This window comes from Dysidea avara, chromosome 4 (assembly GCF_963678975.1).
Source record: "Dysidea avara chromosome 4, odDysAvar1.4, whole genome shotgun sequence".
Lineage (NCBI taxonomy): Eukaryota > Metazoa > Porifera > Demospongiae > Dictyoceratida > Dysideidae > Dysidea > Dysidea avara.
Window position 1 is genome coordinate 29878950 of NC_089275.1, and position 17865 is coordinate 29896814.

The 17865-nt window shown below is 39.1% G+C and overlaps 1 protein-coding gene and 1 long non-coding RNA gene across 8 annotated transcripts in view; one reads left to right on the forward strand and one right to left on the reverse strand.

Moving 5' to 3' along the window:
- Nucleotides 1-6994, forward strand: part of LOC136254620 (uncharacterized) — a 91806-nt gene extending 84812 nt beyond the window's left edge. The window contains exons 40-41 of the mRNA XM_066047364.1: nucleotides 6513-6647; nucleotides 6699-6994. Of these exons, the coding sequence (XP_065903436.1) occupies nucleotides 6513-6647; nucleotides 6699-6889 (326 nt within the window). The 3' untranslated portion in view covers nucleotides 6890-6994. The remainder of the gene's footprint in view (nucleotides 1-6512; nucleotides 6648-6698) is intronic.
- A 1038-nt stretch (nucleotides 6995-8032) lies between these two features.
- LOC136254646 (uncharacterized) lies at nucleotides 8033-16922 on the reverse strand. 7 transcript variants are annotated; one of them, XR_010700609.1, is made up of 10 exons: nucleotides 16260-16921; nucleotides 9347-9390; nucleotides 9122-9296; nucleotides 9031-9067; nucleotides 8791-8975; nucleotides 8600-8740; nucleotides 8470-8549; nucleotides 8331-8418; nucleotides 8209-8277; nucleotides 8033-8157 (listed from the first exon to the last, which is right to left on the reverse strand). It is a non-coding gene; the product is annotated as an uncharacterized lncRNA (long non-coding RNA). The 7 variants fall into 7 exon arrangements; XR_010700607.1 differs by lacking the exon at nucleotides 16260-16921 and adding an exon at nucleotides 9539-9988 and having other exon boundaries at nucleotides 8600-8751; XR_010700610.1 differs by lacking the exon at nucleotides 16260-16921 and adding an exon at nucleotides 9539-9987 and having other exon boundaries at nucleotides 8600-8730.
- Between the last annotated feature and the right edge of the window lie 943 nt (nucleotides 16923-17865).

Here is a 17865-nt window from a genome sequence, read left to right on the forward strand (position 1 = left end):
AGCTGAACTCTCTAAAAGGTGACTTCTTCTAGCTGAACTCTCTACAGGATGATTTGTTTGCAGCTGAACTCTCTACGTGGTAGTTTCTTTGTAGCTGAACTCTCTACAATGTGACTTCTTCTAGCTGAACTCTCTACAGGGTGACTTGTTTTTAGCTGATCTCTCTACAGGGTGACTTGTTTCTAGCTGAACTCTCTACAGGTGATTTGTTTGCAGCTGAACTCTCTACATGGTGGTTTCTTTGTAGCTGAACTCTCTACAAGGTAACTTCTTCTAGCTGATCTTTCTACAGGGTGATTTGTTTGTAGCTGAATTCTCTACATGGTGATTTATTTGCAGCTTAACTCTCTACAAGGTGACTTCTTCTAGCTGAACTCTCAATAGAGTGATTGATTTTTTTTGCAGCTGAACTCTCTACATGGTGGTTTCTTTGTAACTGAACTCTCTACAGGGTGATTTGTTTGTAGCTGAACTCTCTACAGGGTGATTTGTTTGTAGCTGAACTCTCTACAGGGTGATCTGTTCATAGCTGAACTCCCTATAAGGTAACTTCTTCTAGCTAATCTTTCTACACGGCGATTTGTTTGTAGCTGAGTTCTCTACAGGGTGATTTGTTTGTAGCTGAGTTCTCTACAGGGTGATTTGTTTGCAGCTGAACTCTACATGGTACTTTCTTTGTAGCTCTACAATGTGACTTCTTCTAGCTGAACTCTCTACAAGGTGACTTGTTTCTAGCTGATCTCTCTACAGGGTGACTTGTTTCTAGCTGAACTCTCTACAGGTGATTTGTTTGCAGCTGAACTCTCTACATGGTTTATTTCTTTGTAACTGAACTCCCTGCAAGGTGACTTCTTCTAGCTGATCTCTCTACAGGGAGATTTGTTTGTAGCTTAACTCTCTACAGGTGATTTGTTTGCAGCTGAACTCTCTACATGATGGTTTCTTTGTAGCTGAACTCTCTACAAGGTAATTTCTTCTAGCTGATCTCTCTACTGGCCGATTTGTTTGTAGCTGAACTCTCTACAAGGTGATTTCTTCTATAGCTGATCTTTCTACAGGGTGATTTGTTTGTACCTGAACTATCTACATGATGGTTTCTTTGTAGCTGAACTCTCTACAAGGTAACTTCTTCTAGCTGATCTCTCTACAGGACAATTTGTTTGTACCTGAACTCTCACATGATTGCTTCTTTGAAGCTGAACTCTCTACAAGGTGATTTCTTCTAGCTGATCTTTCTACAGGGTGATTTGTTTGTAGCAGAACTCTCTACATGGAAACTTCTTCTAGCTGATCTCTCTACAGGGAGATTTGTTTGTAGCTGAACTCTCTACATGATGGTTTCTTTGTAGCTGAACTCTCTACAAGGTGATTTCTTCTATAGCTGATCTTTCTACAGGGTGATTTGTTTGTACCTGAACTATCTACATGATGGTTTCTTTGTAGCTGAACTCTCTACAAGGTAACTTCTTCTAGCTGATCTCTCTACAGGACAATTTGTTTGTACCTGAACTCTCACATGATTGCTTCTTTGAAGCTGAACTCTCTACAAGGTGATTTCTTCTAGCTGATCTTTCTACAGGGTGATTTGTTTGTAGCAGAACTCTCTACAAGGAAACTTCTTCTAGCTGATCTCTCTACAGGGAGATTTGTTTGTAGCTGAACTCTCTATACATGATTTGTTTGCGGCTGAATTCTCTACATGATGGTTTCTTTGTAGCTGAACTCTCTACAAGGTAACTTCTTCTAGCTGATCTCTTTACAGGGTGAATTGTTTGTAGCTGAACGATCTACAAGGTAACTTCTTCTAACTGATCTCTCTACAGGGTGATTTGTCTGTAGCTGAACTCTCTACAAGGAAACCTCTTTTAACTGAGCTCTGTATAGGGTGAATTGTTTGTAGCTGAACTATCTACAAGGTAACTTCTTCTAGCTGATCTCTCTACAGAATGATTTGTTTGTAGCTGAACTATCTACAAGGTAACTTCTTCTAGCTGATCTCTCTACAGGGTGATTTGTTTGTAGCTGAATTCTGTATAGGTGATTTGTTTGCAGCTGAGCTCTTTACAGAATGGTTTCTTTGTAGCTGAACTCTCTACAAGGTAACTTCTTCTAGCTGATGTATCTACAGGGTCACTAGTTTGTAGCTGAATTCTCTACATGGTGGTTTCTTTGTAACTGAACTATCTATAAGGTGACATCTTCTAGCTGATCTTTCAACAGGGTGATTTGTTTGTAACTGAACTCTCTACAAGAAAAGTTCTTCTAACTGATGTTTGAACAGGGTGAATTGTTTGTAGCTGAACTCTCTACAGGGTGATTTGTTTGTAGCTGATCTCTATACAGGTTACTTATTTCTAACTGATCTCTTGAATTCTGTTCAGGGTGACTGCTCTATTAGGATGACTGTTCTATTAGAGTATCTCGATCTCGTACTTGCTACACCAAGTTGGATTTCGTGTTATAACTCCGTGGCTTTAAGTCTGATTTTTCTACACCATTGGAGAGCCTTTCTAAGATGATAACTCCATCTGTACAGCGATTTTCAAAGCATTACCCCAAGTGGTTTATCTGGTAGGCGTGGCAAGCATAATAATAATAATAATAATTAGCTAATCTCGATTGCGTAATTGTTACACACTGTTGATGTTTTCGCTGTATCTTCCTGGTTTTTAGCTCGATTTCTTTCAAACCACAAAAGGTTTGAGGTTCAATAGTTAACCTATTCACCCACCGATTTTCAGCTTCTTCCCATACGCGGTTTACCCTGTAGGCGTGACAACATATTGGTGTTATTTTTCGTGCATAATCGCTCATAACTCTTTGCCTGTTTATGGTATTCCAGCCAATGTAGGTACAGAGATGCGCCTTTATACCCCCCTTCTGTGTGCCAAATTTGAAGGCAATCGGATAACGCGTTCGCGTGTTATAGCAGTTTTTGTAAGTGTGCGAAAAGAGGAAGAAAAATAGGAAGAAAAAAACGAAGAAACTAAGCCAATTTTTGAAGTCGAATATCTCAGGAATGCCTGAAGCGATTTCGCTCAAATTTGGAATGTGGAGTACTGAAGTTGGAGGGAATGTACACAGCAAAATTTGTCTTGTTTCATCAAGGCAGCACAGAGCTACGGAGGTGCGAAAATTGCGTTTTCTTTCTTCCTGTCAATATACTCACGGGGTTGCGCGCCGGCTTCTTGGGCCGCACGACACACTACCGTGTGTCTTGATTATAGTAAATAGATACATGTGCATAATATTATACCATTTGGTAGGCACACTTACTTTCCTAAATAAGTGCCCGGTCATACTGCAGTTTAGTTATGTTTATTGGCACAGTTACATCTCTTAGCATTCCGGGTGCAAATAAAAACGTGCTACATTCAGAGGCATGCATGGCAGTTTTGCTAGCTAATTGTTTGCAGTAATTGTATGAAAATCAATCACATTTCAAAGTTATTTCACTGTTACATTTTACCATGTAGAGCCTTCACAAAAATTTTGTTTCTAAGAATTGAACATCAATGAATAATTTTTAGTCATGAATGTATAGTACACACAGAGTGCTGGAGCAGCAGTTTTGGTTGGTTTAGGTACAAAAGATGGTGATTTGTGCAGCTTAGCCACAGTTGCTTAGCCACTTACATATGACATAGTATGTTTTAGTGATAAACTGATTTTGGCTATGCCAAATTCAAAATGTGGTAGCTAAGGTACTTCTTCAAAGTTTAGATTCCTTAAGTCTTGCTCAAATTGCCACACTATTCCCTTGTCTTCTGCAAAAATTGATAAAACTGCTGCAATCTCAATTATTTATGACAACCATTGTATTTTCATTACTATCCGTACATGCATGATCATACTGTCTGTACATGATCAATACACATTTCTATAAAATTTTAATGCTAAATTCCTAGAATATTACTTGTTCTTATCAAAGTACTCTTTTCATATTTGGTTTCAGTGTTTAAGACATTTCACCTTATTACTTAATGATGGTATACCATAATTTGCTTTGTTTTTGTGCAAAAAATTTCGTGTAAAATATTTTAGTATGATTTACGTAAACGATTGCTCTATTAGAGTGTTTCATAAATGACTGCTCTATTAGAGTAGTTCAATCTTGTATAAAAATTTTCGTGCAAGAAATTTTCATACAAGTTTTGCATACGAACATACTACGAAAAAAGAGTAAATTATGGTAGCTACTAAAAATCCTCAGCCAGTGAAAGTAAACAGTTTCTGTAACAGCAATTAGACAATGATACTTATGTAGAGTTTACTTTAATGGGTGGAGATCTCTCATATAAATATGTATGGAGAAACCTGTTAACAGGTATATTATTGTGAAGACACGTAGCTTAATAAGATGCTTGTTCACAACCACCATGAGAATTATCATAATGCAATTAGCCTACAGGTGCATATGTAAAAACATCTATTATGAGTTTCTAGCTACATGTATTACTAAATCATCTTCTATATTATGACTGTATTCAAAATATATAAGCCAGGAAATACTAACTGTTGTAATTTGCAATGTAGAACATTCAGCTGGTTATCCTCTATACTACAGCTGCTTTAAAATGTGTATACGTATTTACCATTATATTCTCTTTCTTTTTCATTGTAATTTTCATATGCAAAATTAACAAAAATTTCTTTTATATAGTTTATTTTTTGCAAAAGATATTCTAATAGAGCAGCCATTCATGTTAATCGAACTAAGTAATTTAAAAAAAATTATCATGATTTTTTTTTGTTCAAACAAAGTAAATTATGGTACTACCCTATCCCTATCAATAGCTCAATATACACAGCAGCATGTTTAAAAGCTGCGAAAGCTGGTGTGTATAGATTTAAAAGAAGAAAGAAAACATGATTTTCATGCATACACACATAGCTTCATGGTTCATTCTTCAAAGGACATCATAGCTGTCTGCCTGGTACAGAATAGGCCATACAACAACATTGTATTCACTCTAGCCATTGATGACATTATGGGTATTTTTAGATTTTTAAGAGTTCTGTGAGGGAAAACAATTTTCTTGTTCTCAGTTTTTGCACACTTCACAAACATGTTACAAAACTCAAGTCATTAATTTATAATTGTCTTGAGATTTGGCACAGATTGAGATCGTGTAAAGGTAAATTTGTCCACTACAGTAAGTTTGCTAAATCTGATATATGCACAGTGTTATGATGCTTAAAATAGATTGAACTTTTATCACAGCTACAGGGTAAACCACAGACTGATCATCATGGCAGCCCTTTAAAAAAACAAAGGAGTAACGGATATAGAGTTGCAAGCAATAACTAAACAAGTGACTTTAATCTTGACTCTAATAGAACAGTCACCACAGGGTGAAAGGTACCAGGGTTCAAACCAGAGACCTCCACACCTAGCACTCAGATATTACAGTATTGTAATTGCTTAGCCGCTGCTATTACTTAATTTCTACCTTAATATAAATAAAATTCTTGCAAAATTTTACAAGTTAACAATCTGAATGGAAATTCTAGACTGTACACCATGTGTGTTCTATTAGAAGTTTATGCTCTGTTAGAGTATTACAGTGCTATTATAGCCAAATAACACAATAGTGACAAAACAATCACTCTGCCTGTAAATAGAAAGATGGTAGTAAATTTTACTAATAGCTGTGCAACATTAACACTTGTTAGCATGAACATCCTGTGTCACTTTGCCTGCATGCACTCCTGCTACATGGCACTATACACATAGTTTGGGGTTAAATCAGGAATTGCTGGATGTTAGGTGCTAAGTGCATCTGCATCTTCCTTAGTCAGGAAGTTATGCATAGCTGCATGCTGTATATAGCAAGTTTCCAAGTCATATCAAGCAGCCAGACTGTACCCATCTCCTGAGTTGTCAATCGTGTTAATCTGGTTATTATACAAATTGCATGAACAAGTGTGAGTGTAAGTTAACTATTTCAGATCCCAGATCCAAGCAAGAAACAGCCCCCCCCCCCCCCAAAAATATATATATATATTGAGATACACTCTAATAAAGCAGTCAGTAAAATACTGTAATAGAACAGTCATCACAAATAACACTACTGAGAATCCTCCATAGATATAACTGGCATCTGTATAGCACTTAGCCATCATTATAATGTTAGAACACTTAGCCTGCTAAGAATATAAATGCACATGGTCTTGTGTATGTCATTCTTTAGGTTCTATAAATCATACTGCTTTCTATGTAACTACATTGATCAACAGTGCATAGAGATAAGTGACAGTCACAAGTAGTTCAGCTAGCTGCATATAACCACAATTTCCAGTCCCGAAACATATGAAATACCTTTAGCTTTGGTGTTAGTGTTATAATTGTTTGTGTAATAATGCTGATAACTACAGTATTAGCTACATACATGAAACAATTGAACCTGACCCAGACTCCCTGCTCCATATACCTACTATCATGGTGCATTCCCACCCTACCAAACTCTGGATCCACCCTTGTATTAATTGTAAATTTGTTCTCTTTTTAGCTATCAGTGATATTGATGGGAGGATCAGTTTAAATTCAGTACTAGAACACATAAACAATCTTGTCATCACCAATGAGAGTGGAAGTGAAGAATGTAGAGTGATTACAGAGCCATCTGAATCATCAGTAGATGGAGGTATTTAAGAGATTGCAAATTATAACATTTGTAATCCAATACTTTATGCAGTTCACAGTCACAGTGTTGTTGAAGATCATAATGCTACTGGTAACATTGAAGTACTCCATGGCTCATCAGTCCAGGATCAGAATGATGATCAAATAAGTGTAAATTCTACCACACCAGCTGCACCCCACCAGTATCCAGCATTACCTGTGTTTCTGCATTCTAATGAAGATGTGGCAGACGAGGTTGTCTGAATATAATGCAGTATAACTTACAATATGCAGGACCTATTTAGAATACTGCTTTATGCACAGTACTATGTAAAGTGTGTAATGTGTATCAGATCACTAATATAATAATAATATGGTCATTATAAGAGCCTGGGTTATTTTAAACGAAACTGATATGCATTTGTCTAATTTGCTTCACTATAATAATACAGTATAGCTGACAGAGAATCTCTTACACTGATCATGAAAATGGACTGAACAGAAAATAAATTATGTATGACATCATTATAATGAACGTTGCTTTAAATTTTAGAGAATGCAATCTACAGTATGTTAACTGATACGTATAGTAAGTGCTTGGCTACACATACACATGGTTAATAATATTAATCCTTAAACCTGTATAGTCCAGAACACTGGAATAAATACTATAACTTTTTGAAGCATCCATCCTATGACTGTAATTTATGTCATTCTACTTGTGATGTAACCATGATGTAACCAGAATTAAAATGATCCCTAGGTTTTACCCTGACCTTAAATGGTGAGGTCAAAAGTGTCAAAACTAGCCGTGTAAATAATTTTTGGTTAGGAATCATGCAAACCCTTTACATATTTTTAATCACCCATAACTTGATGGTGGTTGCTCCTATCACCTTACAACAAGTTCCTTAAAACTGTAATTTTTATATTATAATACTGGGAAAACATAAAACTAATCCAGTACATGTTTAGAGGAAATTAGATGTAACTTGAGAGTACATAAAATAAGGGATAATAATCAGTATCATCATTGTAGTTCTACAGAAAATCCTATGTAAAACCTATAGCTATACTAGGGTTTCCAATTCAATATAGGAAGGTGCTTTCTTTTGTTGTTTCTGGAAACACTGTGAAAAAAGCTCAGAATAATAAGGTATATAACAGTCTTATTATGTTAGTATTGGAATGAAATAGTACAACATATATTATTAGATTAGGACTTTACTATAACAAGCTTATTGAATACATTTAAGACAGTCATATATTAGAGATTAAATCACTAGTATACTGCGGTGTATTATCAGACTATACCAAGCCTATTTCAACCATATATTGGCTACTATACTACTGTACTTTTTTACTTTCCTATAATCTGTGGCTAACTTAATTAAATAATTTCTATAATTATATTTGTAATGAATTTAATTCTGTAAATATGTTAAAACCACAATAGGTACAGCTAGTAAATCAATGTCTCCTTGGCCATGGCAGTATCAAATCAATTTCGTCATTTATCAGTCTTTATCCAACTGCAGCAGGTAAGGCAGTAAATACAATTCACAAGTTCCATTACAAATTACCTGTATTATCATCACTATGTAGAACTCTGTGACAATCTGTTAGTCGTCTGGTAGAACTGTCCCACAGCTCTAATACAAAGATGGTAAATATAATGTGTATTCTGGATAATCGTTGGACTTACAGTTAGTAACAATAAGAATCTCATAAAACCACGACCTTGTCTGGAAACCTAGTATTACCATGTAGAATGGTGGCTAGGTCCCACAACTCTATTAAAGATGGTAAATATAATGCGTATACTGAACAACCATTATACTTACAGTTTGTAACAATCTTTTAAAACTGAGACCGACAATCCATGTACATCTAAGACAAGTCTGATAAACCAGGTCTCACAACCCTAAATGGAGGCAAACATAATTCATATTCTGGATTATTTGGTGTACTTACAGGTGTTATCAGTGAGTCTAACCAGACATAAAACAGCCACTTAGTATGTGACTTTGTTGGGCTAACGTGTTACGTAAGCTCACAAGAAGCATCTGATACACTGATAACCAAGTCCAAGAATCTTGTAATCACTAAGTGCAACTGAAACAAGACTAAATATAATATAATTTGCATACTCTCAGTGAACTTACTTTTGTTAGCAATACGAGCATGGTCAGTGAAATAAGGACAAACAAGACAGAACAGGTTCTTGAAAGCACTCAACTCATTTACAGTGCCAGACAAGGTAGCAGCCGTCAGCTGTTAGTAAAAAGTAGTGAAAAACATGAAGAAATGAGACCGGTTCCCAGAAGAAATGAGACCAGTTTTCACAAACCTAAACGAAGGTAAATATAAATTGTATACTGGACACTCTCAGTGTACTTACTTACAGATGTTAGCAATAAGAAATCACCAAGTCTGTAATTCCTACCCCATTGAAAAGAAAATGAATAAAAACACAATCAGGCTTAATGCACTTACAGCTGTAAGTAATTAGATGACGTTGAACAACTCCGTGAAAAAAGAACAAAACTGTCCACATATGGTCACTACCAGATTCTTTAAAGGAAGCAGCTGCCATTGCAGGAAACTAACACTGCAGATATTATACACTGACAGCCTGTAGAACTAAGAGGTTCGACAAGAAACTGTACCTCTGAAGAGATAATATACAAAATCGTAAGAGCAGACCATGCATACTCTTACCGTTGATGGCTGATGAACTGTGTCCACTCGTCATCCGCCATAAGCTGAGATATAACAGGATATAAAACATGTAATACGTACACAGCAACACCAAAGTTGAATCATTTGCAGGCCATTGTCATACAATACACAATAAACAATTTAATACGGCTAAACCTATCGTACAAGCTATCATTTTAGTCTAATACTTACTCATCTAGAGCTGTTTTTGATTGCTGCCATCGAAGGAATTGTCCACTTGGCCGCGCCACTTCACCACTACAGCCAGCAGGCTGAGGGATGTACAGTTGTGGTCCATAACTATCATCGTGGCTCATTGGACGATGGCGCCGATCGCGTACACTCTCTCCGCGAGATACACCGTCGTATCACCCTGGCGTCGTATCACATTTACAACCTCTGATACAACAATAGCGACAAAGATGGCGACTTCATTGCATCAGTAATACGCATGCGCTCCCCGGCCTTCAATTTTAAAACAAGCATTACTGCGGTTTTCCAAGTTCTTGCAATGCAAAGCGTCATGCGCTATACAAGCATGTGGTGCGCAGTTGTTCAACAGCGGATTTTCAGTGACGACTACCGACTCACAGGACTTTAGGCATGCCTACGCATACAACTCGACAGCCACAGAACATTACAGGTGTATTCAAAGAACTGCGCATACTGACACAATATTAGCGCATGACGCTTTGCATTGCAAGGACATGGAAAACCGCAGTACCGGGGCCTTCAAGTCCGTTGTCCTATTATAATTGCGCATGCGCTAAAAACCTACTAACCGAAGGGCCATTCACTAGTGATAAAGGAGTCACAACAACACAGTGAGTAATAGTTTTACCACATTTACAATCATCCATCATAATAGGGCACACACAGTTACCTGATCTCACTTGAATCTGCCATTTTTTTCGCACTGCTAAGCGCATGCGCCAAAATACATAGGACAACGGACTTGAAAACCCCGGTACTACGAACTTTTGCAGCTGTGCTAACTGTGCAAGAAACTCTAGATTTGTATGGCTCTTAGATTGAATAATTAATTTTACTGGTATTATATGCTTTGCTGTATGAAAATGTGTGCCGGCGTATGAAATTATCACAACAAACTGAAGCTATAGCTATAGTTAGCTAGCTATAGTGATTAACAGAAGTGTAGCTACTTATTGTAAAATCATCATGACTTTGTTTGGTACAGTAAAAAAACTTTAAGTCACATGAGATGGTGATAATGAGATGGTGAAGCTAAAAATGAAACAATAATGAGATCTGATGGTGAAGCTAAAAAGTTATCACATTTAGTTAAGTAAACAAAGCCATACAAAGAATGTGTATTAAACTAAAGTATAATCTGTTTCCCATAATATAAGATGGGGTTTATACTAAAGTATAAGATAGTTAGTATAATGCAAGGCTATACTGAGATTATTTGTATAGTTTAAGCCATTAGATATACCATATTATATTCCTCTTTTTTCACAGTGAAATTTTCACAAAGATTGACCTTTAAGATAAAGCAAACAAGTGCTAATTTATTATTGGATTGCTTGTAGCATTGGATATCAGCAAAAGTTTAACACACATGAGTGGTCATGTGACCAAAATACTATACTAGTGCATTGGACAGCTTATTTGAAAATCTTGGCATTTTAAGTCACAATCAGTGTATTTCTTACCTTCTACTGAAGACTTCTACATCTTGTAGTGCTATAGCATATCTTGTATAGCTGTATCGGGATTGTTGGCCACATCACTACTTTTTGGGCATTTACAGTTTAATAATAATTATAATTAGCACTTGTTCATTAACTTAGGTTCAGAAACAGTGAAAAGAGCTGAAACATCATCCTACCGTAATTCGCTTTATTTTCGTGGAAAATTTTTTGTGACAAAAAATTTTCGTGTTAGAGTATTTTCGTATGATTTGCATAAATGACTGCTCTATTAGAGTAGTTCGATCTTGTATAAGGCACACGGTAGTGAAGCCGGCGCGCAACACTTGTGAGTATATTGACAGGAAGAACGAAAACGCAATTTTCGCACCTCCGTAGCTCTGTGCTGCTTTGATTAAACAAGACGATTTTTGCTGTGGACACGCCCGCCAACTTCAGTACCCCACATACCAAATTTGATCGAAATCGCTTCAGGAGTTCCCGAGATATGCGACTTAAAAAAATCAAGACACGTGTCATGCGGCCCAAGAAGCCGGCGCGCAACACCCGTGAGTATATTAACAGGAAGAACCAAAACACAATTTTCGCACCTCTGTAGATACTGTGCTGCCTTGATGAAACAAGACGATTTTTATGAAACAAAACGATTTTTGCTGTGGACACGCCCTCCAACTTCAGCACTCCACATTCCAAATTAGAGCGAAATCGCTTCCAGCGTTCCTAAGATATGCGACTTTAAAAATTGGCTTAGTTTCTTCGTTTTTTTCTTATTTTTCTTCCTCTTTTCGCACACTTACAAAAACTGCTATAAAACGCGAACGCCACATCCGATAGTTAGGGTCCGCAATCCAAAAAATTAACTTCTACAAATCAATCCCCCTACCATTGTGGGATGTTCATTGTAGTATCCCATTCCTTGATCCACCATGAAACCGTAGGCACGATTGTTGTCTTCACAGAAATATTGTTTTCAGTATCTCGCAAGATGCAAACTTTATTTTTAAAATTTCGTGCTTCACACAAAGGACCGGATGAAACTTGCTACTTAGCCAAATCGTATCCAGAGTTGTTGTAGTTGAAAAGTACGCACATAAATAAGTAAATGATTTGCTGGGTGCCCGGCACAGGGTTGCTTTCTTAGAAAAAAACAAAGAGATACGAAGTTTCGAATTCAAACTGCCCTACCACCCAGGGCAAGAGAAGCCAACTCTTCCTCATAGTGTTTCGATACGGTTGGGTGCATAGTCGGTCTATGCTGTTAGTTTGGAAAAGATCTGAGACTTCTCACCATCTGGGTGACGAGTGTCAAAAATTTCTGCAGCATTAAAGAATTATATATATATATATTTGTTAATGTACAAACTCAATCATGAGTATATTCGTACATATGTAGTTAGCTACTTATTTACAAATTTATATAATTGTTAAATAAATCAAGAGATGGAGCTTGGATAATATGATCATCTAGTTGGTTCCATAATTTTATTGTAAAAGGAAAGAAGGAGTTCATATAAGCATCTACCCTTGTTGGCAACTGCAGAAATCTTTGATGGTGACCTCTAGTTGTGGTGTTGCTTGGTCTAAACTGTTGGTGCACATTAATATCTACCATGTCATTAATTATTTTATACATTAGTGAGGCTCTCAAATTATTTCTTCGCTTCTCCAGTGTCTGCCATTGTAAACTGTGTTACGCTTTCTAGCCATTTCCAGCGATCCTGCAACCACAACAATCATCAATTATAAACTAAAACTATGGCAAAAGATGTCCCTGAACGTTTGGTAGCAGCGGTTGTCAATTATTATTTCATCCACGGCTTCCACGCCTCGTTCTAAGCTATGCATCAAGGGAGGCAGCAAAATCGTCCAAATTTGACTTCACCTCTCACGCTCCACAGCAGCTTCAAATCTTCACTAGATCACCCTACATCACTATTATGCTGCAAAACATCCAAAAACAAACCGAAAAAAAGTACAAAATCTTTCAATTTTGATTCGAGCTGGGTGGAGCTCCTGGTGAGCTGCTGGTATACTGCATCATATGAAATCACAGAAACACCAACTACTACTACTACCAAACGTTTTGATCCATCATTTATCATCATTCTAAACAAAATTAAGTGACCAGTGTGACATCAGAAGTACTGGAAAGCGCTTTGGTACCATTGAGAGAAACCCTTGAAATGACTTACGAAAATTTTGACGTTCTTAACCCAGATGGTGAGAAGTCTCAGATCCTCTCCAGACTAACAGCATAGACAGACTATGCATCCAACCTTATCACACCACTATGAGGAAGAGTTGGCTTTCCTTGTCTTGGCTGGTAGGGCAGTTTGAATTCGAAAATTTGTGTTTCGGTTTCTGCTTTTGAGAGAAAGCAATCCTGTGCCGGGAACCCAGTGAATCATTTGCTTATTACTATGCGTACTTTTTAACTACATTAACTCTAGATAATATCTAGCTAAGCAGCAGGTTCTATCCTGTTCTTTGTGTGGAGCACGAAATTTTAAAAACAATTTTTGTATCTCACGAAATACTAAAATCGATATTTCTGTGAAGACAACAATCGTGCCTCCGGTTTCATGGTGGATCTAGCAATGGGATACCACAATGAACATCCCACAATGGTAGGGGGATCGATTTGTAAAAGTTGATTTTTCGGATTGCGGACCCTACGATAGTTTTTTTTTTCCCTTTTTCTTTTTAACCCGGGCTTGATGGACTGCCCTTGCCTACCACCCCAGCACATAAATGGCCTGTGCTGGACAAACCGGGACTTTCTTAGTCCACGGCAAACTGAGACTCTGCCCGAATCAGCTCCACAATTTGGGGAGTCTTAACATAGTGACCGATGGATGAGCGGGCTCCGCGGATGCATTGTATGGAGGACCGCAAGAGAGAAAAAGATAGACAGCACCTTAACCACCCCATGACAACAGAGTAATCATCTCCCCACTTATTTGAAAGTTGATGAGCCAAGCGTTAATAAAAAACAGAAGCCTCATGAGCCAGACCACCAGAAGCAGACATTACCAGGGGGGTAAAAGAGGCATGCTCCTCCTCACGAATTCTCTGAGCATACGCACGTTTCTTAATGTTCTCGTGCCTCCGATAACAGGAGGCCAGTGATGAGGACGCATTAGAAGCAGCCAGAGGGTTGAACACCCGCACATCCACAAAACATCTTTCATTTCTTCCACCCCAAAAACCATTCATGGCGATGTCAAGACGGGCACCATCTTGGATATTGGCAGAAGCAGGGTAGTCCTGCTGTGAAACCGGCTGGAGCTCTGGTTCAACAGCTACCTGAGAGCATACTTCAGTCAACAGGGTAGCAGTTAGATCTCTGATCTCATTGTGTCGGATAGAAGGTAAGCCACCCTTGGGACAGGATAAAGCATGCTCCACTGAAAAGGAAGTCCCACATGCACAGTGAGCAGGAGTCCGCTGAGGAGACCACCCATAACGTAGTGCCACGGAATCGTGAAACGCGGACTTATGCAGTGCAAAGCCATGTTCCTGTAGGGGCCGGGTGGTAAGCCAGTTGGAGGCCCCTTTGGCTGAGGCTAGATCTAAAGCGCATTGAGAGGAGGGATCTAAGTGGGTACGCAAACTGGAAGATCTATCCGAATAGTTGGAAGATTTGGAATTGCGGATTGCGGACTTGCGAGATAGCTGTTCTGTTTTAACAATAGCCGAATTGATACCCCGGTCCAGAATGAATTGTGAAAGAGGCTCAGTAATGTGACACGAGGCTGAATACTCCTCAGCTGCAATAAGAGTTGGGTTTATGATACCCAAACCACCATATTGAGGTGGAAGGGCAAATAATTTACGGATTGTGTCATTTGGTGGAGAGCAACCCATCAAAGTAGGGATAAGTACCAGCCGGATGTTGTCCTCAAGGGGTTGTAAAGCCTCTGATATGTTTGGAGTAGTGCGACAAAGGTAGAGCCAATGGCTTGACAAGCCATGAGTGAGAGTGGAATAAGCAGCATGCGGCTGAACTTGTGCGAACTTGGCAAGCTGTGTAATCTCTGCTGACCAACCAACAACTTTGTCCCTCACAAATTCCTGGACATAAGCGTTTGAACCAATGGCAGCCCCAAGGTAGGGACGGCCCGCAGAAGTAATTTGAACATCAGTATCTGAGAACAGAGTAGTAGCAATTGAATGGAACCTTTCCTTAGAAACTAACCAAGTTTTAGGAGCATTCACAAAATAGCCAAAAGCAGGTCCCTTAATACAGAGCTGGTTCCACCAGATGAGCAAGTCCTGTATACTGCCACAAGCACAAGCATCATCAGCATACCAGACCTGGTCCACTGTCCCATGAAGTTGATTGATTAAAGGCACTGTAGCAAGGGCATACATAGGCATAGCTAGTGGGTCTCCCTGTGTAGTACCCTCCTCTGATAAAATAACCTCCCCAGAAACAAGCAAAGAGGCTGGAGACCTATAAATATTGATCAGAATAGTGGAAAGTGGCGGGCACAGTTGTCTAATGTTGTGTAAAGCCACCAAACGGTTCAGCGAGTTAAAGGCATTGGAGGCGTCCACCAGCAACACAGCCTCAGTGCTCCCTTCCTCAAAAACCTTTCGGACAGCATGAACCGCAGCCTCCGCCCCAGAAATTTGCCCCGCACAAAGTTGGTGTGAACCAGCTGCCTCCTGAATGTCATCCCGCAGGATGACCAGCACAGCCTTAGCAACAATACGTCTCATAACCTCGCACACACCAATAGGCCGCACCCCAGGATTTTTATCCAAAGCAATGAGGCGACACACCAAAAAAGGCGAGAGCAAATCTGGGGAGAGGAAAACAGTACATAAACGATGAGCAAATGAGGACATTGCAACACACAATTCACCTGAAGCAGAGTGGAATGAGGTACAAAGTCGACGCCAACCACGAGCGTCGATCCCAGAGGGTCCAGCCGCACCAGATGTTCGCAAAGCAGCAGACCTGATAACAGCAGCGTTAAGAGAAGAGAATATAACAGGGTGTACAGATGGTGGGTCAGCCCAATGCTGTAGAAGACACTTAGGATCCAAAGGCTGAGCTGGAGGATGTTTAGCCCGCAGAACATCGCGAACACAATGGCCGGGAGAAGCAGAATCAGCTATCTCATCCAAGTTTAGAACTCCACCACGTTGGTAATCTGAGACTAATCGTAAAGCAGCCTTGGTTTTACCCTCAAACATTAGCTTAGAAAAGTTACGTACAAGTTGTGCCTCACTTAGTTTTGGTAAATGGCTCCTGAGACGACCCTGTATAGCTCCTCCCTCAGTAACCAGTTCAAGTAGATTCCCATCCTTCCACTGTTTCAGCCGCTGCTCCAATAGGAGAGTGTGATCCTTGTCCTTAGATGTGCGGCTTGGCTTCTGGAGCAGTAATATACAAACCACAACAATTGCCTTAAGGGCGACAGATTCCAGGGAAGAACCCTCACCTACAGCACGAAACAAACGAGCCAGTTCAAGTACAAAAGCCTTACCAGCTGAACCCCGTGGAACTGCAAAACTGTTCTTCTTCCAATGTACCACTTCCAAATAAACTTTATCCAATTCTGAGATAAAACAGCTTCCATCAAGATTCCCCCACTGAAAGTTAGGCTGAACTACAGGTTGAAAATCAGGTAGGTCAACAACTGACGAATTGTTCATTAGAATGTCGTTGGAGTTGTTAGAAGTCAAGCAGGGGGCCTTAGGTTCTTCATCCTCGTCAACCTGCGCGACGGATGAGGGACTTTCCTCCCGGAGAATTGAACTCTGCGGATCCAAACTGGCCCTCGAGCTGGCCTGGAGTGTCGCATTTGGTTCAAAACGGCAACGACGCCTGCCCATCTCATCACGATAAGTAGGGTCAAAAACTGTGGTTTCGTGACCAACCTCTGGCTAACAAAGTTTGATGGTCTAATATTGTACTTTAGGGTATTTTAAACAAAATGAGCTCCCACGCCGCTTTTTAAAGTCCCGGGGAAAGTTCAGTAGAGCCAAAAGTCTAAAATGGCTACTAGCTGACATGTGCAAAAATAAAATAATGATAAAAAGTCAAATAAATGTTCTTTTTAGACTAATTTGGGGTCAAGGAATCCATTTCTGATGTTAATTTTGTGATTGGATGTTCCTATAACCAGGAAATTTAAGTTTGGTAGCTACCGGAACAAACAACTAGCTAGCTGTTTAGCCTTGTTCTTTCAGCTCCACAGTCAGTAGTACTTTTCTTGACAGTGCACAACCTCCTTGACAGAGTTAGCTGACTAAACTAGCTGACTGTCAATTCTTTGCAATGAGAAGCAATTAATAGCTGATACTAAAAATTGTCAACAACATTGGTCGAATTCAAGCTGCTCAGGTGAATAGAAAGCAACTCTCTCAAAAGCACGAGGAATATACTCCAGCATGTATGCACAGAGATGGGCAAGCTGTACAAGATCTTCTTCCATTTGATCCAGCACTACCTGCTCTAAGAACCTTACAATTAGCTATTCCAGCTACACCTGAGCTCATTTGAGACTTCAAGAAGGCCAAGCAAGATGGGGAGACGGGAGACCCAGCCGATAAAAATTTTCATGGATGAGCACATCTACTTTAAAGAAAAATCCATCCATGATTGCATAAAACATAATTCGCACTCACATTTACAGGGATTCCATCAAGAAAAGTCTCTGAAAAGACACTAAAAGTAAAACAAGGAGCAGGACACTAGCATCCGTGTTGATGTCAGTGGTCTACTGTCTCTACCTGAGCTCATGAAACATCGTATATCTCAAGAATACCTAACACTGTTTAATCCCAATGGTACTTTCAGAAAGACTCAAACTTCTGCAAAAGTTAGCATTA